Genomic DNA, 26,662 nt, shown 5'->3' with positions numbered 1-26,662 from the left:
ACCCAGAAGGACGGTTTCTACTTATTTCTTTCTCCTTTTATCTTTATTTTGTATCTTCTTTTTATCTACTCTCTGATGTTTCCTCTGTGTTTTTAATCCTGCGTGTGTGGGAGAAAGGTGGATATCTCCTCTATCTTATGTTTTATATGAAGCATTTTGCGCTGCTTCTTCATGCATGAAGAGTGCTTTGTAGATGAATAAAGTTTGATTGGTTGATCGTCAATGACATCTTAGATGAAGGTCAGAAAGTTTCCAGAGAAAACAAAGAGGGATAAAATAAAGTTTTAATCTTTATTTTACTAAATTCTGACCGTGTGTGTGTGTGTTCAGACCTGCGCTGGGTCCAGGTGACCAGTGCAGAAGAAGCCTACAAGGTGATGAAGCTGGGGAAGAAGAACCAGAGCTTCTCCTCCACCAGACTGAACCAGGTCTCCAGCCGGAGGTGAGGATGACGACACAGCGAGGAGCTCCAGTCTGACCCATAACTGGAGGCTTCTTGCCCCTAAAATTTGAGACTTGCATCTGTGCAGTTTCTGATGTGAATGTTTCTCTCTGTCTCTCTGCAGTCACAGTATTTTCTCCATCCGTATCCTGAGGATCGAGGACGTCGGGACTCCCAGAGTTCACACAGTCAGCGAGTGAGTGGAGCTTCAACACATTTAACTTCACTATAATAATAATATTCTGATCTGGTTTGATCCGTTCTTCTCCTCCCTCAGGTTGTGTCTGTGCGACCTGGCCGGCTCCGAGCGCTGCGCCAAGACCCAGAACCAGGGAGAGCGTCTGAAGGAGGCGGGAAACATCAACACGTCGCTGCTCATCCTGGGGAAGTGCCTCAACGCTCTGAGACACAACCAGCAGGCAAAGTGAGACCAAGTCCTCTGAACGTTTAACACACAGAGACTGAGCAAATGCCATAAAACCATAAGAGGTGAACGTTCCAAACGATACAGCAACACAGGCTGAAATACAAGAACCCAACAACAAATTGAGATCAGGAGAACTCCAATTAAAATGCAGGATGCCGTTAAAAATAAATAAAAGGGGAGTATACATGATAAAAAGAAATAAAATGACAGTGTTTCCTCCAGGATTTTTTTAAAGAGTGGCGGTGAGGGTGGTCTGATCGGCGTTGGGTCTATTTCCGGCACGAGCCGCGAGCAATCGCGTCAATCTTGGCAGGAAGTCACACAAAGAAACATGAGAGAATCCGGTCAATTTTCAAAATAAAACACCGGGAAAGAAAAACACGTGAGGCCAATGTGTGTAGCCTACGTTTGTAGCCTATTTGTGTTTATTAAACGAAACAGAGCGCGAGAGATGAACACATACACACAGAGCTGAGGGGCAAAGCGCTTGTCCCCCGGCCGCCACGCTGGTTGATAAGTTTCGTTTTTAATGAGGAGGAAATAAAGAACTCAGCTGTGATTGAAAAGCATGAGTTGAAAGTTGTAACTGTGTAATGGAAAGGGGTGCAAAGTAGCCTACCTAATAAACTAACTGGTTGTGGAAACCCTGCTACATTGTTTAACATAAAAAAAAAAAAAAACATCATTCTGAAGGTGTGGCGGCTTTCATTTTGCCGTGGCGGTGCGCCACGATCAATTACATGTAGAGGAAACCCTGAATGAGATACAATAATATGGCATAAAAGCGTTAAAACCAAAGAAAGTGTAAAGTAAAACAAAGAGCATCAGAGTAAAACTGTGAGATAAATATATCATAGGATGACATCACAGAAAAGCAGGTCTGTAAAAGTGGGTTTTATGCCACAGAAAGCCGCGTCGCTCACTGAGATTACAGTTCAATGTGAACATGAACCGCACCAAACAGAAACAATACAACACTGCATTTAGTCCAGACTAAAGTTAATGAACCTTTCTGATAATGAATCTTTCTGCTCCGTCAGGCTGCTGCAGCACGTTCCCTTCAGGGAGAGCAAACTGACCCACTACCTGCAGAGCTTCTTCTGCGGGCGGGGGGGCCGAGCCTGCATGATCGTCAACATCAACCAGTGCGCCTCCATGTACGACGAGACGCTCAACGTGCTCAAGTTCTCCGCCCTGGCTCAGAAGGTACACACACCTTTTACTTTTGTCTTTGTTTTTCCACTGTCGATGATCTGGTTTGGTGTTTCACTCACTCAGCGACAGGAAGTGACTCGGTCGTGTGTCTACTCTGCAGGTGGTGGTTCTGTCCCGACCTCCTCCCCCCTCCCTCCTCCCCCCGAGGTCGACCAGCGACGCCTCCTCCTTCCTCACCAGAGGGAGCAGCAGCAGCAGCAGCGGCAGCAGGAGGAGGAGGAGCTCGCTGAACGGCTGGGAGAGCAGCCTGGAGGACGTACAGGTGAGAAGCAGCCGCCATCATCATCATAATAATAACTCATTAAAGGGATAGTTTGTTACCTTTAATTGTGGGTGCAAGTTATTTTTAGAACGACGGAGTAGAGCCGTAAGCTGCTCAGAGCTACGCTACGGAGGCTAATGGGATTTCTTGGTTTTCCTCATCAAATTGGATTTTGGAGTTGTTGGATTGTGTATTTGATGAGTTTGATGAGGGAAACCAAGAAATCCCATAATGAGCCTCCATAGCGTAGCTCTGAGCAGCTCACGGCTCTGCTCCGCCGTTCTAAAAACAGCTTGCACCGACAATTAAAGGTAACGAACCTACTGCTATGACTATAGGGATTATGGCAATTATCCAATTTGACAAAATGTTGAACTATCCCTTTAAATAATAACTTTATTTATACAAAACATGAGTTTACAAAAACCCATAAAGGTCCAAGCAAACGGGCAACAACCTGAGAGCAGGAGGAACCGCAATAAGATGTAAAGATGCATTTAAAATGAGATATAAATAATAAAAATATAGGAGATAAAGAGAGACAAGAGGAGCAAGTGAAGGCATAAAAAGTAAAGGTGTAAGAAGAGATAAGAGCAGCTGAATGAGACTGTGAGATAAAATAAGACAAAGTACAGAGGAAAGAAAAGAATAAGGACAAATAAAACATTTATAAGATACATACAGCTCTGGAAAAAAAGAAGATCCTACCTCAAAATGATCAGTTTCTCTGTTTTTTATAGGTGTGTGTTTGAGAAAAATGAACACTTTTGATTGATTATATAAACTACTGACAACATTTGTTCCAAATTTGAAATAAAAATATTGTCATTTAGTGCGTTTATTTATTTGCAGAAAATGACAAGTGTTTTTCGAACACGAATAATAATAATGCAAAGAAAACAAGAGAATATTGATTTTTAAACAACAAAACACTCATTTAACTCATTGAGTGCCGCGCTCCTTTCCAAAGTTTTAGTCAAGTGTACCGGCAATTTAGACCATTTTTGACTTTTTATGTAGAGCCACAGTGTATTCTATATTATTGCCACCAACACATACTGTGGCTCAATTGAAAGGTTTACCTTAATGCTTCAAGTGGCCACAAACCGTTTGTTTCTACGTGCCTCTGTTCCTGAGAAAAGTCAAGCTAAACATGGCTGGGTTTCACCAAAATCCCTCCTTTTTTTCTAGAAAAGGAGATAGAGCGTCTTTTATGAAAGGTGCTCTGTTTGTGTCTGTCGCTCCCCTGACACTCGCATTTCTGGATCAAAGGGCTCGTGTAAGATAAATATATACAACAGTTGTTGTTCTATTCACAAAACCACCATCGGGGGCGGGGGGGGCGCCACTAAACAACAATAACACAGACGCACCGTGCAGTGTCTCAGCTTCTCCCCGCGGAGCGTGAGGGTCTGTCGGCCACCGCGGCTCGGGAAGACCGGTCCCGCCGGTGGTCGCGGTCCTTCTGTGGTTCGGGTCGGTGATGCCGGTCTGCTTTGGCCCAGAGACCATCAGATTTTACCGCGGGGGGACTTTGGGGAGGACACGGTGTTGCTCCAGATGAAGACCGGGCGGACTGTCGGCTGAGAGCTTCCTGTTTCAGCTCCGAGCTGCTGCAGCAGCTGGAGCAGCAGCGCGGGTGAGAGCAGAGCAGCAGCGGAGCAGCAGCGCTGCATCTGCATGCAGAACTCGTTTGCAGAAGCCGAGTTATGATAAAAACTTCCAGATCATGAGCTGTCATGTGACTTTGATCGTCATCTATTTCAGTTCTCCTCGTCGTAGAGTCCCCAAATTTACATATAATGTGTATTAAAGTGTCTATTTTCATAATTTAAAAAAAAAGCAAAAAACGTAAAATTACGTTTTCGGCACTCAACGCATGGGAACGAAAAACGAGAAATTACGTGGTTGGCACTCAATGAGTTAAAACTTAAGAAGAGGTCAGAAATCAACATTGGTGGAATAATCCCAGTTTTAATGGCAGCAGTAGTTTTTGTAACCTTTATTAAATATGATTTGAATATCATCTCATCAATGCCTCATTAAGTAGAGGGAGATGAGTTTGTGTTGGAGTTCAATTAACACCAGAATCAAATGGCGAAGCTGAGTTATTAAGAAACATTTTGGAGTGGCCTCTTCATTTTGTCCAGAGCTGAATGTCAAAGATTCGCCATAAAACAATACGTAACAAAAACCTGGGGAACTGAACAACTTAAAGCAGATATCAGCTTCACGGCCGTTTCGGCTAATGCTGCGTTCAAGGCAGGCTTTTGAAACCGTAAGTTACAGCTTCAAGTCACAACTACGACTTGGTAGCGTTCCAGGTAACCCGTAGCTCGTGTTTTTACCATCCTGTTGTCTGTGAAAGTTCCCTATAACGGCCACTCGTAACTTCCGACCCGTGAACTCGTACCAGATCGAACTGGTATGACTTCACAGGAAGGAAAAACACAAAGTACGAGTTTCTTTGAACGCACCATGAGTTAGCAGCCCCCGCCCTTGTCAGGCATCAATTGGTCCTCGTGCTACGTCACCACATTCACGCGCATCCCTTGGCTGCACACACAGCCCTTCATGCCGTTCTCTCTCCTCATTGGATAACACTTGTATCCCACAAGGAAAATTTTCTCCTCGGGTTACAGCAGAGCAGAGTGACGGAGAGACTCGTGTTTAGGCTGAAATACTTCATGTAAGTGATTGCTGACGGAAAATAGGACTATTTAGGACTTATATTAACAAAAACATTCCACTGATATCTGCTTTAAAGTTAGAGTTCATGACGACGAGGAATAAAAGACGATAGAAAACAATTTAAGAAGGTTTTTGTTGTTGTTTTTAGGGCTGGGTATTGTGGCCAATTTCCTGAATCGATTCGATTTCGATTCCTAAGGTTCTAAATCGATTAATCACGATTCGATTCGATTCGATTCGATTTCATTAGAATCGATTCAATCTCCTCTTGAAAAATGAAAATGGCTCAACTCTGTGTTACAAAATACACTGTTCTTTATTTTTTTCTTTTCACCATAAACAACAGCTTTTAAGTGCAAACTTGTAAATGTGACAGTTTAAACTTGAACTGTAAATAAAACTGTTCCAATTCTCAAAAGGGCAATTTTGAAATTAGAAAGGAATTGCAGATGAAAGTGAACTTGAACTGCAACATCCCATCACTGCAAATTGCATTAATTCATTAATTTATAATTAAGGCATTGTTTCTTTAAGTGCAAAAATAATATTAATGGTAAAAAAAAAAAACCTCAAACTGTCTCAAGTCAAGTCTGCAGCAGCTAAAGCTCCCTCCCTCCCTCTTGAGGGAGGAAATGTGTAGAAACGGAGCCCATGGTAAATAAAGTGACGGTGAATGTGTGGAGCGGTTCCTGTGACGAGTCCGGCCCGGTCACGTCGCCTGTCTCCAGAGTCCGGGCATCACAACACAACACAACACATCATCACCACCACAGCTGCAGGTCTGAACCGACCTCATGACATCATCACATGACATCATCACATGACATCATCACATGACATCATCACATGACATAACCACATGACATCATCACATGACATCATGACATCACCACATGACATCACCACATGACATCACCACATGACATCACCACATGACATCACCACATGACATCACCACATGACATCACCACATGACATCATGACATCACCACATGACATCATGACATGACATCACCACATGACATCACCACATGACATCACCACATGACATCACCACATGACATCATCACATGACATCACCACATGACATCACCACATGACATCACCACATGACATCATGACATGACATCACCACATGACATCATCACATGACATCACCACATGACATCACCACATGACATCACCACATGACATCATCACATGACATCACCACATGACATCATGACATGACATCACCACATGACATCATCACATGACATCATCACATGACATCACCACATGACATCACCACATGACATCATGACATCATCACATGACATCATCACATGACATCACCACATGACATCATCACATGACATCACCACATGACATCATGACATCATCACATGACATCATCACATGACATCACCACATGACATCATGACATCACCACATGACATCATGACATGACATCACCACATGACATCATGACATGACATCACCACATGACATCATCACATGACATCATGACATGACATCACCACATGACATCATGACATGACATCACCACATGACATCACCACATGACATCACCACATGACATCACCACATGACATCACCACATGACATCACCACATGACATCACCACATGACATCACCACATGACATCACCACATGACATCATGACATCATCACATGACATCACCACATGACATCACCACATGACATCACCACATGACATCACCACATGACATCATGACATCACCACATGACATCACCACATGACATCACCACATGACATCACCACATGACATCACCACATGACATCACCACATGACATCATGACATCACCACATGACATCACCACATGACATCACCACATGACATCATCACATGACATCACCACATGACATCACCACATGACATCACCACATGACATCACCACATGACATCACCACATGACATCATCACATGACATCACCACATGACATCACCACATGACATCATCACATGACATCACCACATGACATCATGACATGACATCACCACATGACATCATCACATGACATCACCACATGACATCACCACATGACATCACCACATGACATCATGACATGACATCACCACATGACATCATCACATGACATCACCACATGACATCATGACATCATCACATGACATCATCACATGACATCACCACATGACATCATGACATCACCACATGACATCATGACATGACATCACCACATGACATCATGACATCACCACATGACATCATGACATGACATCACCACATGACATCATGACATGACATCACCACATGACATCATGACATGACATCACCACATGACATCATGACATGACATCATGACATCATGACATCACCACATGACATCATGACATGACATCACCACATGACATCATGACATGACATCACCACATGACATCATGACATGACATCACCACATGACATCATGACATCATGACATGACATCACCACATGACATCATGACATGACATCATGACATCATGACATCATGACATGACATCATGACATGACATCACCACATGACATCATGACATGACATCATGACATCATGACATGACATCACCACATGACATCATGACATGACATCATGACATGACATCATGACATGACATCACCACATGACATCATGACATGACATCACCACATGACATCATGACATGACATCATGACATCATGACATCATGACATCACCACATGACATCATGACATGACATCACCACATGACATCATGACATGACATCACCACATGACATCATGACATGACATCACCACATGACATCATGACATCATGACATGACATCACCACATGACATCATGACATGACATCACCACATGACATCATGACATGACATCACCACATGACATCATGACATGACATCACCACATGACATCATGACATGACATCATGACATCATGACATGACATCACCACATGACATCATGACATGACATCATGACATGACATCACCACATGACATCATGACATGACATCATGACATCATGACATGACATCACCACATGACATCATGACATGACATCATGACATCATGACATCATGACATGACATCATGACATGACATCACCACATGACATCATGACATGACATCATGACATCATGACATCATGACATGACATCATGACATGACATCATCACATGACATCACCACATGACATCATCACATGACATCACCACATGACATCATCACATGACATCACCACATGACATCATGACATGACATCATGACATCATGACATCACCACATGACATCACCACATGACATCACCACATGACATCATGACATGACATCACCACATGACATCATGACATGACATCATGACATCATGACATGACATCACCACATGACATCATGACATGACATCATGACATCATGACATCATGACATGACATCATGACATGACATCACCACATGACATCATGACATGACATCATGACATCATGACATGACATCACCACATGACATCATGACATGACATCATGACATCATGACATGACATCATGACATGACATCACCACATGACATCATGACATGACATCATGACATGACATCACCACATGACATCATGACATGACATCACCACATGACATCATGACATGACATCATGACATCATGACATCATGACATCACCACATGACATCATGACATGACATCACCACATGACATCATGACATGACATCACCACATGACATCATGACATGACATCACCACATGACATCATGACATGACATCATGACATCATGACATGACATCACCACATGACATCATGACATGACATCATGACATGACATCATGACATGACATCACCACATGACATCATGACATGACATCACCACATGACATCATGACATGACATCATGACATCATGACATCACCACATGACATCATGACATGACATCACCACATGACATCATGACATGACATCACCACATGACATCATGACATCATGACATGACATCACCACATGACATCATGACATGACATCACCACATGACATCATGACATGACATCACCACATGACATCATGACATGACATCACCACATGACATCATGACATGACATCATGACATCATGACATGACATCACCACATGACATCATGACATGACATCATGACATCATGACATCATGACATGACATCATGACATGACATCACCACATGACATCATGACATCATGACATCATGACATGACATCATGACATGACATCATCACATGACATCACCACATGACATCATCACATGACATCACCACATGACATCATCACATGACATCACCACATGACATCATGACATGACATCATGACATCACCACATGACATCACCACATGACATCACCACATGACATCATGACATGACATCACCACATGACATCATGACATCATGACATGACATCACCACATGACATCATGACATGACATCATGACATCATGACATCATGACATGACATCATGACATGACATCACCACATGACATCATGACATGACATCATGACATCATGACATGACATCACCACATGACATCATGACATGACATCATGACATCATGACATCATGACATGACATCATGACATGACATCACCACATGACATCATGACATGACATCATGACATGACATCACCACATGACATCATGACATGACATCACCACATGACATCATGACATGACATCATGACATCATGACATCACCACATGACATCATGACATGACATCACCACATGACATCATGACATGACATCACCACATGACATCATGACATGACATCACCACATGACATCATGACATGACATCATGACATCATGACATGACATCACCACATGACATCATGACATGACATCATGACATGACATCACCACATGACATCATGACATCACCACATGACATCATGACATGACATCACCACATGACATCATGACATGACATCACCACATGACATCATGACATGACATCACCACATGACATCATGACATGACATCATGACATCATGACACTGAACCGACCTCATGACATCATCACATGACATCATCACATGACATCATCACATGACATAACCACATGACATCATCACATGACATCATGACATCACCACATGACATCATGACATCACCACATGACATCACCACATGACATCACCACATGACATCACCACATGACATCATGACATCACCACATGACATCATGACATGACATCACCACATGACATCACCACATGACATCACCACATGACATCACCACATGACATCATCACATGACATCACCACATGACATCACCACATGACATCATCACATGACATCACCACATGACATCATGACATGACATCACCACATGACATCATCACATGACATCACCACATGACATCACCACATGACATCACCACATGACATCATCACATGACATCACCACATGACATCATGACATGACATCACCACATGACATCATCACATGACATCACCACATGACATCACCACATGACATCATGACATCATCACATGACATCATCACATGACATCACCACATGACATCATCACATGACATCACCACATGACATCATGACATCATCACATGACATCATCACATGACATCACCACATGACATCATGACATCACCACATGACATCATGACATGACATCACCACATGACATCATGACATCACCACATGACATCATGACATGACATCACCACATGACATCATGACATGACATCACCACATGACATCATCACATGACATCATGACATGACATCACCACATGACATCATGACATGACATCACCACATGACATCACCACATGACATCACCACATGACATCACCACATGACATCACCACATGACATCACCACATGACATCACCACATGACATCACCACATGACATCATGACATCACCACATGACATCACCACATGACATCACCACATGACATCATCACATGACATCATGACATGACATCACCACATGACATCATGACATGACATCACCACATGACATCACCACATGACATCACCACATGACATCACCACATGACATCACCACATGACATCACCACATGACATCATGACATCATCACATGACATCACCACATGACATCACCACATGACATCACCACATGACATCACCACATGACATCACCACATGACATCACCACATGACATCACCACATGACATCACCACATGACATCACCACATGACATCACCACATGACATCATGACATCACCACATGACATCACCACATGACATCACCACATGACATCATCACATGACATCACCACATGACATCATGACATGACATCACCACATGACATCACCACATGACATCACCACATGACATCACCACATGACATCATCACATGACATCACCACATGACATCACCACATGACATCATCACATGACATCACCACATGACATCATGACATGACATCACCACATGACATCATCACATGACATCACCACATGACATCACCACATGACATCACCACATGACATCATGACATGACATCACCACATGACATCATCACATGACATCACCACATGACATCATGACATCATCACATGACATCATCACATGACATCACCACATGACATCATGACATCACCACATGACATCATGACATGACATCACCACATGACATCATGACATCACCACATGACATCATGACATGACATCACCACATGACATCATGACATGACATCACCACATGACATCATGACATGACATCATGACATCATGACATCACCACATGACATCATGACATGACATCACCACATGACATCATGACATGACATCACCACATGACATCATGACATGACATCACCACATGACATCATGACATGACATCATGACATCATGACATGACATCACCACATGACATCATGACATGACATCATGACATCATGACATCATGACATGACATCATGACATGACATCACCACATGACATCATGACATGACATCATGACATCATGACATGACATCACCACATGACATCATGACATGACATCATGACATGACATCATGACATGACATCACCACATGACATCATGACATGACATCACCACATGACATCATGACATGACATCATGACATCATGACATCATGACATCACCACATGACATCATGACATGACATCACCACATGACATCATGACATGACATCACCACATGACATCATGACATCATGACATGACATCACCACATGACATCATGACATGACATCACCACATGACATCATGACATGACATCACCACATGACATCATGACATGACATCACCACATGACATCATGACATGACATCATGACATCATGACATGACATCACCACATGACATCATGACATGACATCATGACATGACATCACCACATGACATCATGACATGACATCATGACATCATGACATGACATCACCACATGACATCATGACATGACATCATGACATGACATCACCACATGACATCATGACATGACATCATGACATCATGACATCATGACATGACATCATGACATGACATCATCACATGACATCACCACATGACATCATCACATGACATCACCACATGACATCATCACATGACATCACCACATGACATCATGACATGACATCATGACATCATGACATCACCACATGACATCACCACATGACATCACCACATGACATCACCACATGACATCATGACATGACATCACCACATGACATCATGACATGACATCATGACATGACATCACCACATGACATCATGACATGACATCATGACATCATGACATCATGACATGACATCATGACATGACATCACCACATGACATCATGACATGACATCATGACATCATGACATGACATCACCACATGACATCATGACATGACATCATGACATCATGACATCATGACATGACATCATGACATGACATCACCACATGACATCATGACATGACATCATGACATGACATCACCACATGACATCATGACATGACATCACCACATGACATCATGACATGACATCATGACATCATGACATCATGACATCACCACATGACATCATGACATGACATCACCACATGACATCATGACATGACATCACCACATGACATCATGACATGACATCACCACATGACATCATGACATGACATCATGACATCATGACATGACATCATGACATGACATCACCACATGACATCATGACATGACATCATGACATGACATCATGACATGACATCACCACATGACATCATGACATGACATCACCACATGACATCATGACATGACATCATGACATCATGACATCATGACATCACCACATGACATCATGACATGACATCACCACATGACATCATGACATGACATCACCACATGACATCATGACATCATGACATGACATCACCACATGACATCATGACATGACATCACCACATGACATCATGACATGACATCACCACATGACATCATGACATGACATCACCACATGACATCATGACATGACATCATGACATCATGACATGACATCACCACATGACATCATGACATGACATCATGACATCATGACATCATGACATGACATCATGACATGACATCACCACATGACATCATGACATGACATCATGACATCATGACATCATGACATGACATCATGACATGACATCATCACATGACATCACCACATGACATCATCACATGACATCACCACATGACATCATCACATGACATCACCACATGACATCATGACATGACATCATGACATCACCACATGACATCACCACATGACATCACCACATGACATCACCACATGACATCATGACATGACATCACCACATGACATCATGACATGACATCATGACATCATGACATGACATCACCACATGACATCATGACATGACATCATGACATCATGACATCATGACATGACATCATGACATGACATCACCACATGACATCATGACATGACATCATGACATCATGACATGACATCACCACATGACATCATGACATGACATCATGACATCATGACATCATGACATGACATCACCACATGACATCATGACATGACATCACCACATGACATCATGACATGACATCACCACATGACATCATGACATGACATCATGACATCATGACATCATGACATCACCACATGACATCATGACATGACATCACCACATGACATCATGACATGACATCACCACATGACATCATGACATGACATCACCACATGACATCATGACATGACATCATGACATCATGACATGACATCACCACATGACATCATGACATGACATCATGACATGACATCACCACATGACATCATGACATCACCACATGACATCATGACATGACATCACCACATGACATCATGACATGACATCACCACATGACATCATGACATGACATCACCACATGACATCATGACATCATGACATCATGACATCATGACATCATGACATGACATCACCACATGACATCATGACATGACATCATGACATGACATCACCACATGACATCATGACATGACATCATGACATGACATCACCACATGACATCATGACATCACCACATGACATCATGACATGACATCACCACATGACATCATGACATGACATCACCACATGACATCATGACATGACATCACCACATGACATCATGACATCATGACATCATGACATCATGACATCACCACATGACATCATGACATGACATCACCACATGACATCATGACATGACATCACCACATGACATCATGACATGACATCACCACATGACATCATGACATGACATCATGACATCATGACATGACATCACCACATGACATCATGACATGACATCATGACATCATGACATCATGACATGACATCATGACATGACATCACCACATGACATCATGACATGACATCATGACATCATGACATGACATCACCACATGACATCATGACATGACATCATGACATGACATCATGACATGACATCACCACATGACATCATGACATGACATCACCACATGACATCATGACATGACATCATGACATCATGACATCATGACATCACCACATGACATCATGACATGACATCACCACATGACATCATGACATGACATCACCACATGACATCATGACATGACATCACCACATGACATCATGACATGACATCATGACATCATGACATGACATCACCACATGACATCATGACATGACATCATGACATGACATCACCACATGACATCATGACATCACCACATGACATCATGACATGACATCACCACATGACATCATGACATGACATCACCACATGACATCATGACATGACATCACCACATGACATCATGACATGACATCATGACATCATGACATCATGACATCACCACATGACATCATGACATGACATCACCACATGACATCATGACATGACATCACCACATGACATCATGACATGACATCACCACATGACATCATGACATGACATCATGACATCATGACATGACATCACCACATGACATCATGACATGACATCATGACATCATGACATCATGACATGACATCATGACATGACATCACCACATGACATCATGACATGACATCATGACATCATGACATGACATCACCACATGACATCATGACATGACATCATGACATGACATCATGACATGACATCACCACATGACATCATGACATGACATCACCACATGACATCATGACATGACATCATGACATCATGACATCATGACATCACCACATGACATCATGACATGACATCACCACATGACATCATGACATGACATCACCACATGACATCATGACATGACATCATGACATCATGACATGACATCACCACATGACATCATGACATGACATCATGACATGACATCACCACATGACATCATGACATGACATCATGACATGACATCACCACATGACATCATGACATGACATCATGACATCATGACATCATGACATGACATCATGACATGACATCACCACATGACATCATGACATGACATCATGACATGACATCATGACATGACATCATCACATGACATCACCACATGACATCATCACATGACATCACCACATGACATCATCACATGACATCACCACATGACATCATGACATGACATCATGACATCATGACATCACCACATGACATCACCACATGACATCACCACATGACATCACCACATGACATCATGACATGACATCACCACATGACATCATGACATGACATCATGACATCATGACATGACATCACCACATGACATCATGACATGACATCATGACATGACATCATGACATGACATCACCACATGACATCATGACATGACATCATGACATCATGACATGACATCACCACATGACATCATGACATGACATCATGACATCATGACATGACATCACCACATGACATCATGACATGACATCATGACATCATGACATGACATCATGACATGACATCATCACATGACATCACCACATGACATCATCACATGACATCACCACATGACATCATCACATGACATCACCACATGACATCATGACATGACATCACCACATGACATCATGACATGACATCATGACATCATGACATGACATCACCACATGACATCACCACATGACATCACCACATGACATCATGACATGACATCATGACATCATGACATGACATCACCACATGACATCATGACATGACATCATGACATCATGACATGACATCATGACATCATGACATGACATCATGACATGACATCACCACATGACATCATGACATCATGACATGACATCACCACATGACATCATGACATGACATCATGACATGACATCATGACATGACATCACCACATGACATCATGACATGACATCACCACATGACATCATGACATGACATCACCACATGACATCATGACATGACATCATGACATCATGACATCATGACATCACCACATGACATCATGACATGACATCACCACATGACATCATGACATGACATCACCACATGACATCATGACATGACATCATGACATCATGACATGACATCACCACATGACATCATGACATGACATCATGACATGACATCACCACATGACATCATGACATGACATCATGACATGACATCACCACATGACATCATGACATGACATCATGACATCATGACATCATGACATGACATCATGACATGACATCACCACATGACATCATGACATGACATCATGACATCATGACATCATGACATGACATCATGACATGACATCATCACATGACATCACCACATGACATCATCACATGACATCACCACATGACATCATCACATGACATCACCACATGACATCATGACATGACATCATGACATCATGACATCACCACATGACATCACCACATGACATCACCACATGACATCACCACATGACATCATGACATGACATCACCACATGACATCATGACATGACATCACCACATGACATCATCACATGACATCACCACATGACATCACCACATGACATCACCACATGACATCATGACATGACATCATGACATCATGACATGACATCACCACATGACATCATGACATGACATCATGACATCATGACATCATGACATGACATCATGACATGACATCACCACATGACATCATGACATGACATCATGACATCATGACATGACATCACCACATGACATCATGACATGACATCATGACATGACATCACCACATGACATCATGACATGACATCACCACATGACATCATGACATGACATCATGACATCATGACATCATGACATCACCACATGACATCATGACATGACATCACCACATGACATCATGACATGACATCACCACATGACATCATGACATGACATCACCACATGACATCATGACATGACATCATGACATCATGACATGACATCACCACATGACATCATGACATGACATCATGACATGACATCACCACATGACATCATGACATCACCACATGACATCATGACATGACATCACCACATGACATCATGACATGACATCACCACATGACATCATGACATGACATCACCACATGACATCATGACATGACATCATGACATCATGACATCATGACATCACCACATGACATCATGACATGACATCACCACATGACATCATGACATGACATCACCACATGACATCATGACATGACATCATGACATCACCACATGACATCACCACATGACATCACCACATGACATCACCACATGACATCACCACATGACATCATGACATGACATCACCACATGACATCATGACATGACATCATGACATCATGACATGACATCACCACATGACATCATGACATGACATCATGACATGACATCACCACATGACATCATGACATGACATCATGACATCATGACATGACATCACCACATGACATCATGACATGACATCATGACATCATGACATCATGACATGACATCATGACATGACATCACCACATGACATCATGACATGACATCATGACATCATGACATGACATCATGACATGACATCATCACATGACATCACCACATGACATCATCACATGACATCACCACATGACATCATCACATGACATCACCACATGACATCATGACATGACATCATGACATCATGACATCACCACATGACATCATGACATGACATCACCACATGACATCATGACATGACATCATGACATCATGACATGACATCACCACATGACATCATGACATGACATCATGACATGACATCATGACATGACATCACCACATGACATCATGACATGACATCACCACATGACATCATGACATGACATCATGACATCATGACATCACCACATGACATCATGACATGACATCACCACATGACATCATGACATGACATCACCACATGACATCATGACATGACATCACCACATGACATCATGACATGACATCATGACATCATGACATGACATCACCACATGACATCATGACATGACATCATGACATGACATCACCACATGACATCATGACATCATGACATGACATCACCACATGACATCATGACATGACATCATGACATCATGACATCATGACATGACATCATGACATGACATCACCACATGACATCATGACATGACATCATGACATCATGACATCATGACATGACATCATGACATGACATCATCACATGACATCACCACATGACATCATCACATGACATCACCACATGACATCATCACATGACATCACCACATGACATCATGACATGACATCATGACATCATGACATCACCACATGACATCACCACATGACATCACCACATGACATCATGACATCATGACATCATGACATGACATCATGACATGACATCACCACATGACATCATCACATGACATCACCACATGACATCATGACATGACATCATGACATCATGACATCACCACATGACATCACCACATGACATCACCACATGACATCACCACATGACATCACCACATGACATCATGACATGACATCACCACATGACATCACCACATGACATCATCACATGACATCACCACATGACATCATGACATCACCACATGACATCATGACATGACATCACCACATGACATCATGACATGACATCACCACATGACATCATGACATGACATCATGACATCATGACATCACCACATGACATCATTACATGACATCACCACATGACATCACCACATGACATCACCACATGACATCACCACATGACATCACCACATGACATCATCACATGACATCACCACATGACATCACCACATGACATCATCACATGACATCACCACATGACATCACCACATGACATCATCACATGACATCACCACATGACATCATGACATCACCACATGACATCATGACATCACCACATGACATCATCACATGACATCACCACATGACATCACCACATGACATCATCACATGACATCACCACATGACATCACCACATGACATCATCACATGACATCACCACATGACATCATCACATGACATCATCACATGACATCACCACATGACATCATCACATGACATCACCACATGACATCATCACATGACATCACCACATGACATCATCACATGACATCACCACATGACATCATCACATGACATCACCACATGACATCATGACATGACATCACCACATGACATCATCACATGACATCATGACATGACATCACCACATGACATCATCACATGACATCACCACATGACATCATGACATCATCACATGACATCACCACATGACATCATGACATCACCACATGACATCATGACATGACATCACCACATGACATCATGACATGACATCACCACATGACATCATGACATGACATCACCACATGACATCATCACATGACATCACCACATGACATCACCACATGACATCACCACATGACATCACCACATGACATCATGACATGACATCATCACATGACATCACCACATGACATCATCACATGACATCACCACATGACATCATCACATGACATCACCACATGACATCATGACATGACATCATGACATCATGACATCACCACATGACATCACCACATGACATCACCACATGACATCATGACATGACATCACCACATGACATCATGACATGAAATCATGACATCATGACATGACATCACCACATGACATCATGACATGACATCATGACATCATGACATCATGACATGACATCACCACATGACATCATGACATGACATCATGACATCATGACATGACATCACCACATGACATCATGACATCATGACATCATGACATGACATCATGACATGACATCACCACATGACATCATGACATGACATCATGACATCATGACATGACATCATGACATGACATCACCACATGACATCATCACATGACATCACCACATGACATCATGACATGACATCATGACATCATGACATCACCACATGACATCACCACATGACATCACCACATGACATCATGACATGACATCACCACATGACATCATCACATGACATCACCACATGACATCATGACATCACCACATGACATCATGACATGACATCACCACATGACATCATGACATGACATCACCACATGACATCATGACATGACATCACCACATGACATGACCACATGACATCACCACATGACATCACCACATGACATCATGACATGACATCACCACATGACATCACCACATGACATCACCACATGACATCATGACATGACATCACCACATGACATCACCACATGACATCACCACATGACATCATGACATGACATCACCACATGACATCACCACATGACATCACCACATGACATCATGACATGACATCACCACATGACATCACCACATGACATCACCACATGACATCACCACATGACATCATGACATGACATCATGACATCATGACATCACCACATGACATCATCACATGACATCACCACATGACATCACCACATGACATCACCACATGACATCACCACATGACATCATGACATGACATCACCACATGACATCACCACATGACATCATCACATGACATCACCACATGACATCACCACATGACATCATCACATGACATCACCACATGACATCATGACATCACCACATGACATCATGACATCACCACATGACATCATCACATGACATCACCACATGACATCACCACATGACATCATCACATGACATCACCACATGACATCACCACATGACATCATCACATGACATCACCACATGACATCATGACATGACATCATCACATGACATCACCACATGACATCATCACATGACATCACCACATGACATCATCACATGACATCACCACATGACATCATCACATGACATCACCACATGACATCATCACATGACATCACCACATGACATCATGACATGACATCACCACATGACATCATCACATGACATCATGACATGACATCACCACATGACATCATCACATGACATCACCACATGACATCATGACATCATCACATGACATCACCACATGACATCATGACATCACCACATGACATCATGACATGACATCACCACATGACATCATGACATGACATCACCACATGACATCATGACATGACATCACCACATGACATCATCACATGACATCACCACATGACATCACCACATGACATCACCACATGACATCACCACATGACATCACCACATGACATCATGACATGACATCACCACATGACATCATGACATGACATCACCACATGACATCATCACATGACATCACCACATGACATCACCACATGACATCACCACATGACATCACCACATGACATCATGACATGACATCATCACATGACATCACCACATGACATCATCACATGACATCACCACATGACATCATCACATGACATCACCACATGACATCATGACATGACATCATGACATCATGACATCACCACATGACATCACCACATGACATCACCACATGACATCATGACATGACATCACCACATGACATCATGACATGAAATCATGACATCATGACATGACATCACCACATGACATCATGACATGACATCATGACATCATGACATCATGACATGACATCACCACATGACATCATGACATGACATCATGACATCATGACATGACATCACCACATGACATCATGACATCATGACATCATGACATGACATCATGACATGACATCACCACATGACATCATGACATGACATCATGACATCATGACATGACATCATGACATGACATCACCACATGACATCATCACATGACATCACCACATGACATCATGACATGACATCATGACATCATGACATCACCACATGACATCACCACATGACATCACCACATGACATCATGACATGACATCACCACATGACATCATCACATGACATCACCACATGACATCATGACATCACCACATGACATCATGACATGACATCACCACATGACATCATGACATGACATCACCACATGACATCATGACATGACATCACCACATGACATGACCACATGACATCACCACATGACATCACCACATGACATCATGACATGACATCACCACATGACATCACCACATGACATCACCACATGACATCATGACATGACATCACCACATGACATCACCACATGACATCACCACATGACATCATGACATGACATCACCACATGACATCACCACATGACATCACCACATGACATCATGACATGACATCACCACATGACATCACCACATGACATCACCACATGACATCACCACATGACATCATGACATGACATCATGACATCATGACATCACCACATGACATCATCACATGACATCACCACATGACATCACCACATGACATCACCACATGACATCACCACATGACATCATGACATGACATCACCACATGACATCACCACATGACATCATCACATGACATCACCACATGACATCACCACATGACATCATCACATGACATCACCACATGACATCATGACATCACCACATGACATCATGACATCACCACATGACATCATCACATGACATCACCACATGACATCACCACATGACATCATCACATGACATCACCACATGACATCACCACATGACATCATCACATGACATCACCACATGACATCATGACATGACATCATCACATGACATCACCACATGACATCATCACATGACATCACCACATGACATCATCACATGACATCACCACATGACATCATCACATGACATCACCACATGACATCATCACATGACATCACCACATGACATCATGACATGACATCACCACATGACATCATCACATGACATCATGACATGACATCACCACATGACATCATCACATGACATCACCACATGACATCATGACATCATCACATGACATCACCACATGACATCATGACATCACCACATGACATCATGACATGACATCACCACATGACATCATGACATGACATCACCACATGACATCATGACATGACATCACCACATGACATCATCACATGACATCACCACATGACATCACCACATGACATCACCACATGACATCACCACATGACATCACCACATGACATCATGACATGACATCACCACATGACATCACCACATGACATCATCACATGACATCACCACATGACATCATGACATCACCACATGACATCATGACATCACCACATGACATCATCACATGACATCACCACATGACATCATCACATGACATCACCACATGACATCATCACATGACATCACCACATGACATCACCACATGACATCATCACATGACATCATGACATGACATCACCACATGACATCATCACATGACATCACCACATGACATCATGACATCATCACATGACATCATCACATGACATCACCACATGACATCATGACATCACCACATGACATCATGACATCACCACATGACATCATGACATCACCACATGACATCATCACATGACATCACCACATGACATCATGACATCACCACATGACATCACCACATGACATCATGACATCACCACATGACATCACCACATGACATCACCACATGACATCATGACATCACCACATGACATCATCACATGACATCACCACATGACATCACCACATGACATCATGACATCACCACATGACATCACCACATGACATCACCACATGACATCATGACATCACCACATGACATCACCACATGACATCATGACATCACCACATGACATCACCACATGACATCACCACATGACATCATGACATCACCACATGACATCATCACATGACATCACCACATGACATCACCACATGACATCACCACATGACATCATGACATCACCACATGACATCATCACATGACATCATGACATGACATCACCACATGACATCATGACATGACATCACCACATGACATCACCACATGACATCACCACATGACATCATGACATCACCACATGACATCACCACATGACATCACCACATGACATCACCACATGACATCATGACATCACCACATGACATCACCACATGACATCATCACATGACATCACCACATGACATCACCACATGACATCACACGTGACTTTCACAGGTAAAACAGGTCGGAGAAACACGAGTGGGTTGCCTGGAACGCTACAAAGTCGTAAGTTGTGACTTGAAGCTGTAATTTACGGTTTCAAAAGCCTGCCTGGAACGCAGCATTAGCCAAAACCACCGGATCGCTTACTTCTGCTTTAAGTTTCATTCACTCCAGCCATTCTTGCCTTGTTGCCTTACAATGATAGGAACCTCAGTCAGTACTCATCGTCATGTGTTATGATCCGACGGTCATTAAGTGGAGAAAAGTCGCACTGAAAACACGGAGCTGCTCGTGTCCTTTATTCTGGAGTAACACGTATCATACAGTATGTTCACCGGCTCGCCTACGGCGTGAAGAACATGCGGTTCCTGTAGATGTCTGTGTGTCTGTGTGTGTGTCAGCTCTGCACCGCTGCCACACACACACACACACACACACACACACACACACACACACACACAGCGGCGGAGCGCTCAAGTGAAACAATAACCTGCAGATCACCTGAGCTGACGTGATCTCCGCTCGTAGTTTGGTTTGGTTTGGTTTTTATTCATACCAAACACAGCAATACATTGCACAGCTACAAAGAGGAAGAAAGAAACTCCGCTCGTACTTACTGAGTCAGAGCGTCAGACGTAATCGCGCCGCTGCTTCATCAGGCACGAGACTACCGGAGGAAAAAATCGATCTCACGCGCTGTGAATCGATATTACACAATTTAAATGAAATCGATCCAGAATCGATTAAATCGATTTTTTTACCCAGCCCTAGTTGTTTTACATGAAGTGAAATGGTGAAATTGTTCTTAATGGTGATGTTATTAACCTGTGGTGCAGGAGGACGTGGACGATGACGACAGCAGCCTGATGGACGTCACCGTGGATCGGACGTGTGATGACGAGGAAGAAGAAGACGGAGATGAAGACGAGGATAAAATCGTCATCAGTAAAAAGACGCAGCAGGTCGGTCTCATAAACTCTCTCTGGACTTTTAACTGTTTCCTCTTTATATTTGACTTAGACTCTGAACGGGAGGCAAAGCTGTCCAAGAAAATATTGATATCATATATAATGTTTATAATCATTATTTGTTCCTATAAAATAAGATTAGATTAGATTAAATTTGATTAGATATACTTAATTGTCCCGAAGCAGATTAGTTGTGGGCTAAAAGAGCCAGATACCACTGCAACAACAGTAGAACAATACACATAATACATGCAAGACACATATTCAAGTCGTAAGCAGCAGGGTTCCTACACATCCTGGAAAACCTGGGAAATGGTTGACCAATTTTCCAGTCATGGAAAACACATGGAAAAGGAGAGCAGAGTTGTCCTGGAAAATGATTTATCACATGGTGACATCAACTCCCAGAGCTCTGTTTGACTTATTTATTCCAAAGAAAACTAGAGACTTTGAGTTGCTGAGTGTTTCCAGTGTTGGAGCTGTTGCTGAGAGACAGATCGATAGTGACATAGTGAGAGCTGTTTTAGATGTGGTTTAAAAACAAAAGCAACATGTTTTAGTGTCGTTCTACGATAAATTGGTCTTAATTTCTCAGCATGTCAGAGATTATGTCATAGATGAGTT

At 42.3% G+C, this 26,662-nt stretch overlaps 1 protein-coding gene across 1 annotated transcript in view; it reads left to right on the top strand.

Moving 5' to 3' along the window:
* The window catches only part of kif20ba (kinesin family member 20Ba), a gene marked incomplete at its 5' end in the record, with an annotated part of 117,149 nt that overhangs the window by 14,344 nt on the left and 76,143 nt on the right, over positions 1-26,662 (top strand). The window contains 5 exons of the mRNA XM_083988693.1: positions 331-442; positions 567-638; positions 720-866; positions 1,910-2,075; positions 25,907-26,032. Coding sequence (XP_083844819.1) covers positions 331-442; positions 567-638; positions 720-866; positions 1,910-2,075; positions 25,907-26,032 — 623 coding nt within the window. The remainder of the gene's footprint in view (positions 1-330; positions 443-566; positions 639-719; positions 867-1,909; positions 2,076-25,906; positions 26,033-26,662) is intronic.

The sequence above is a fragment of the Trachurus trachurus genome, assembly GCF_905171665.1.
Source record: "Trachurus trachurus genome assembly, chromosome: 15".
NCBI classification, from domain to species: Eukaryota; Metazoa; Chordata; class Actinopteri; order Carangiformes; family Carangidae; genus Trachurus; species Trachurus trachurus.
The sequence above is the reverse complement of the archived record's forward strand: the minus strand, read 5'-3'. Positions and strand labels throughout refer to the sequence as shown.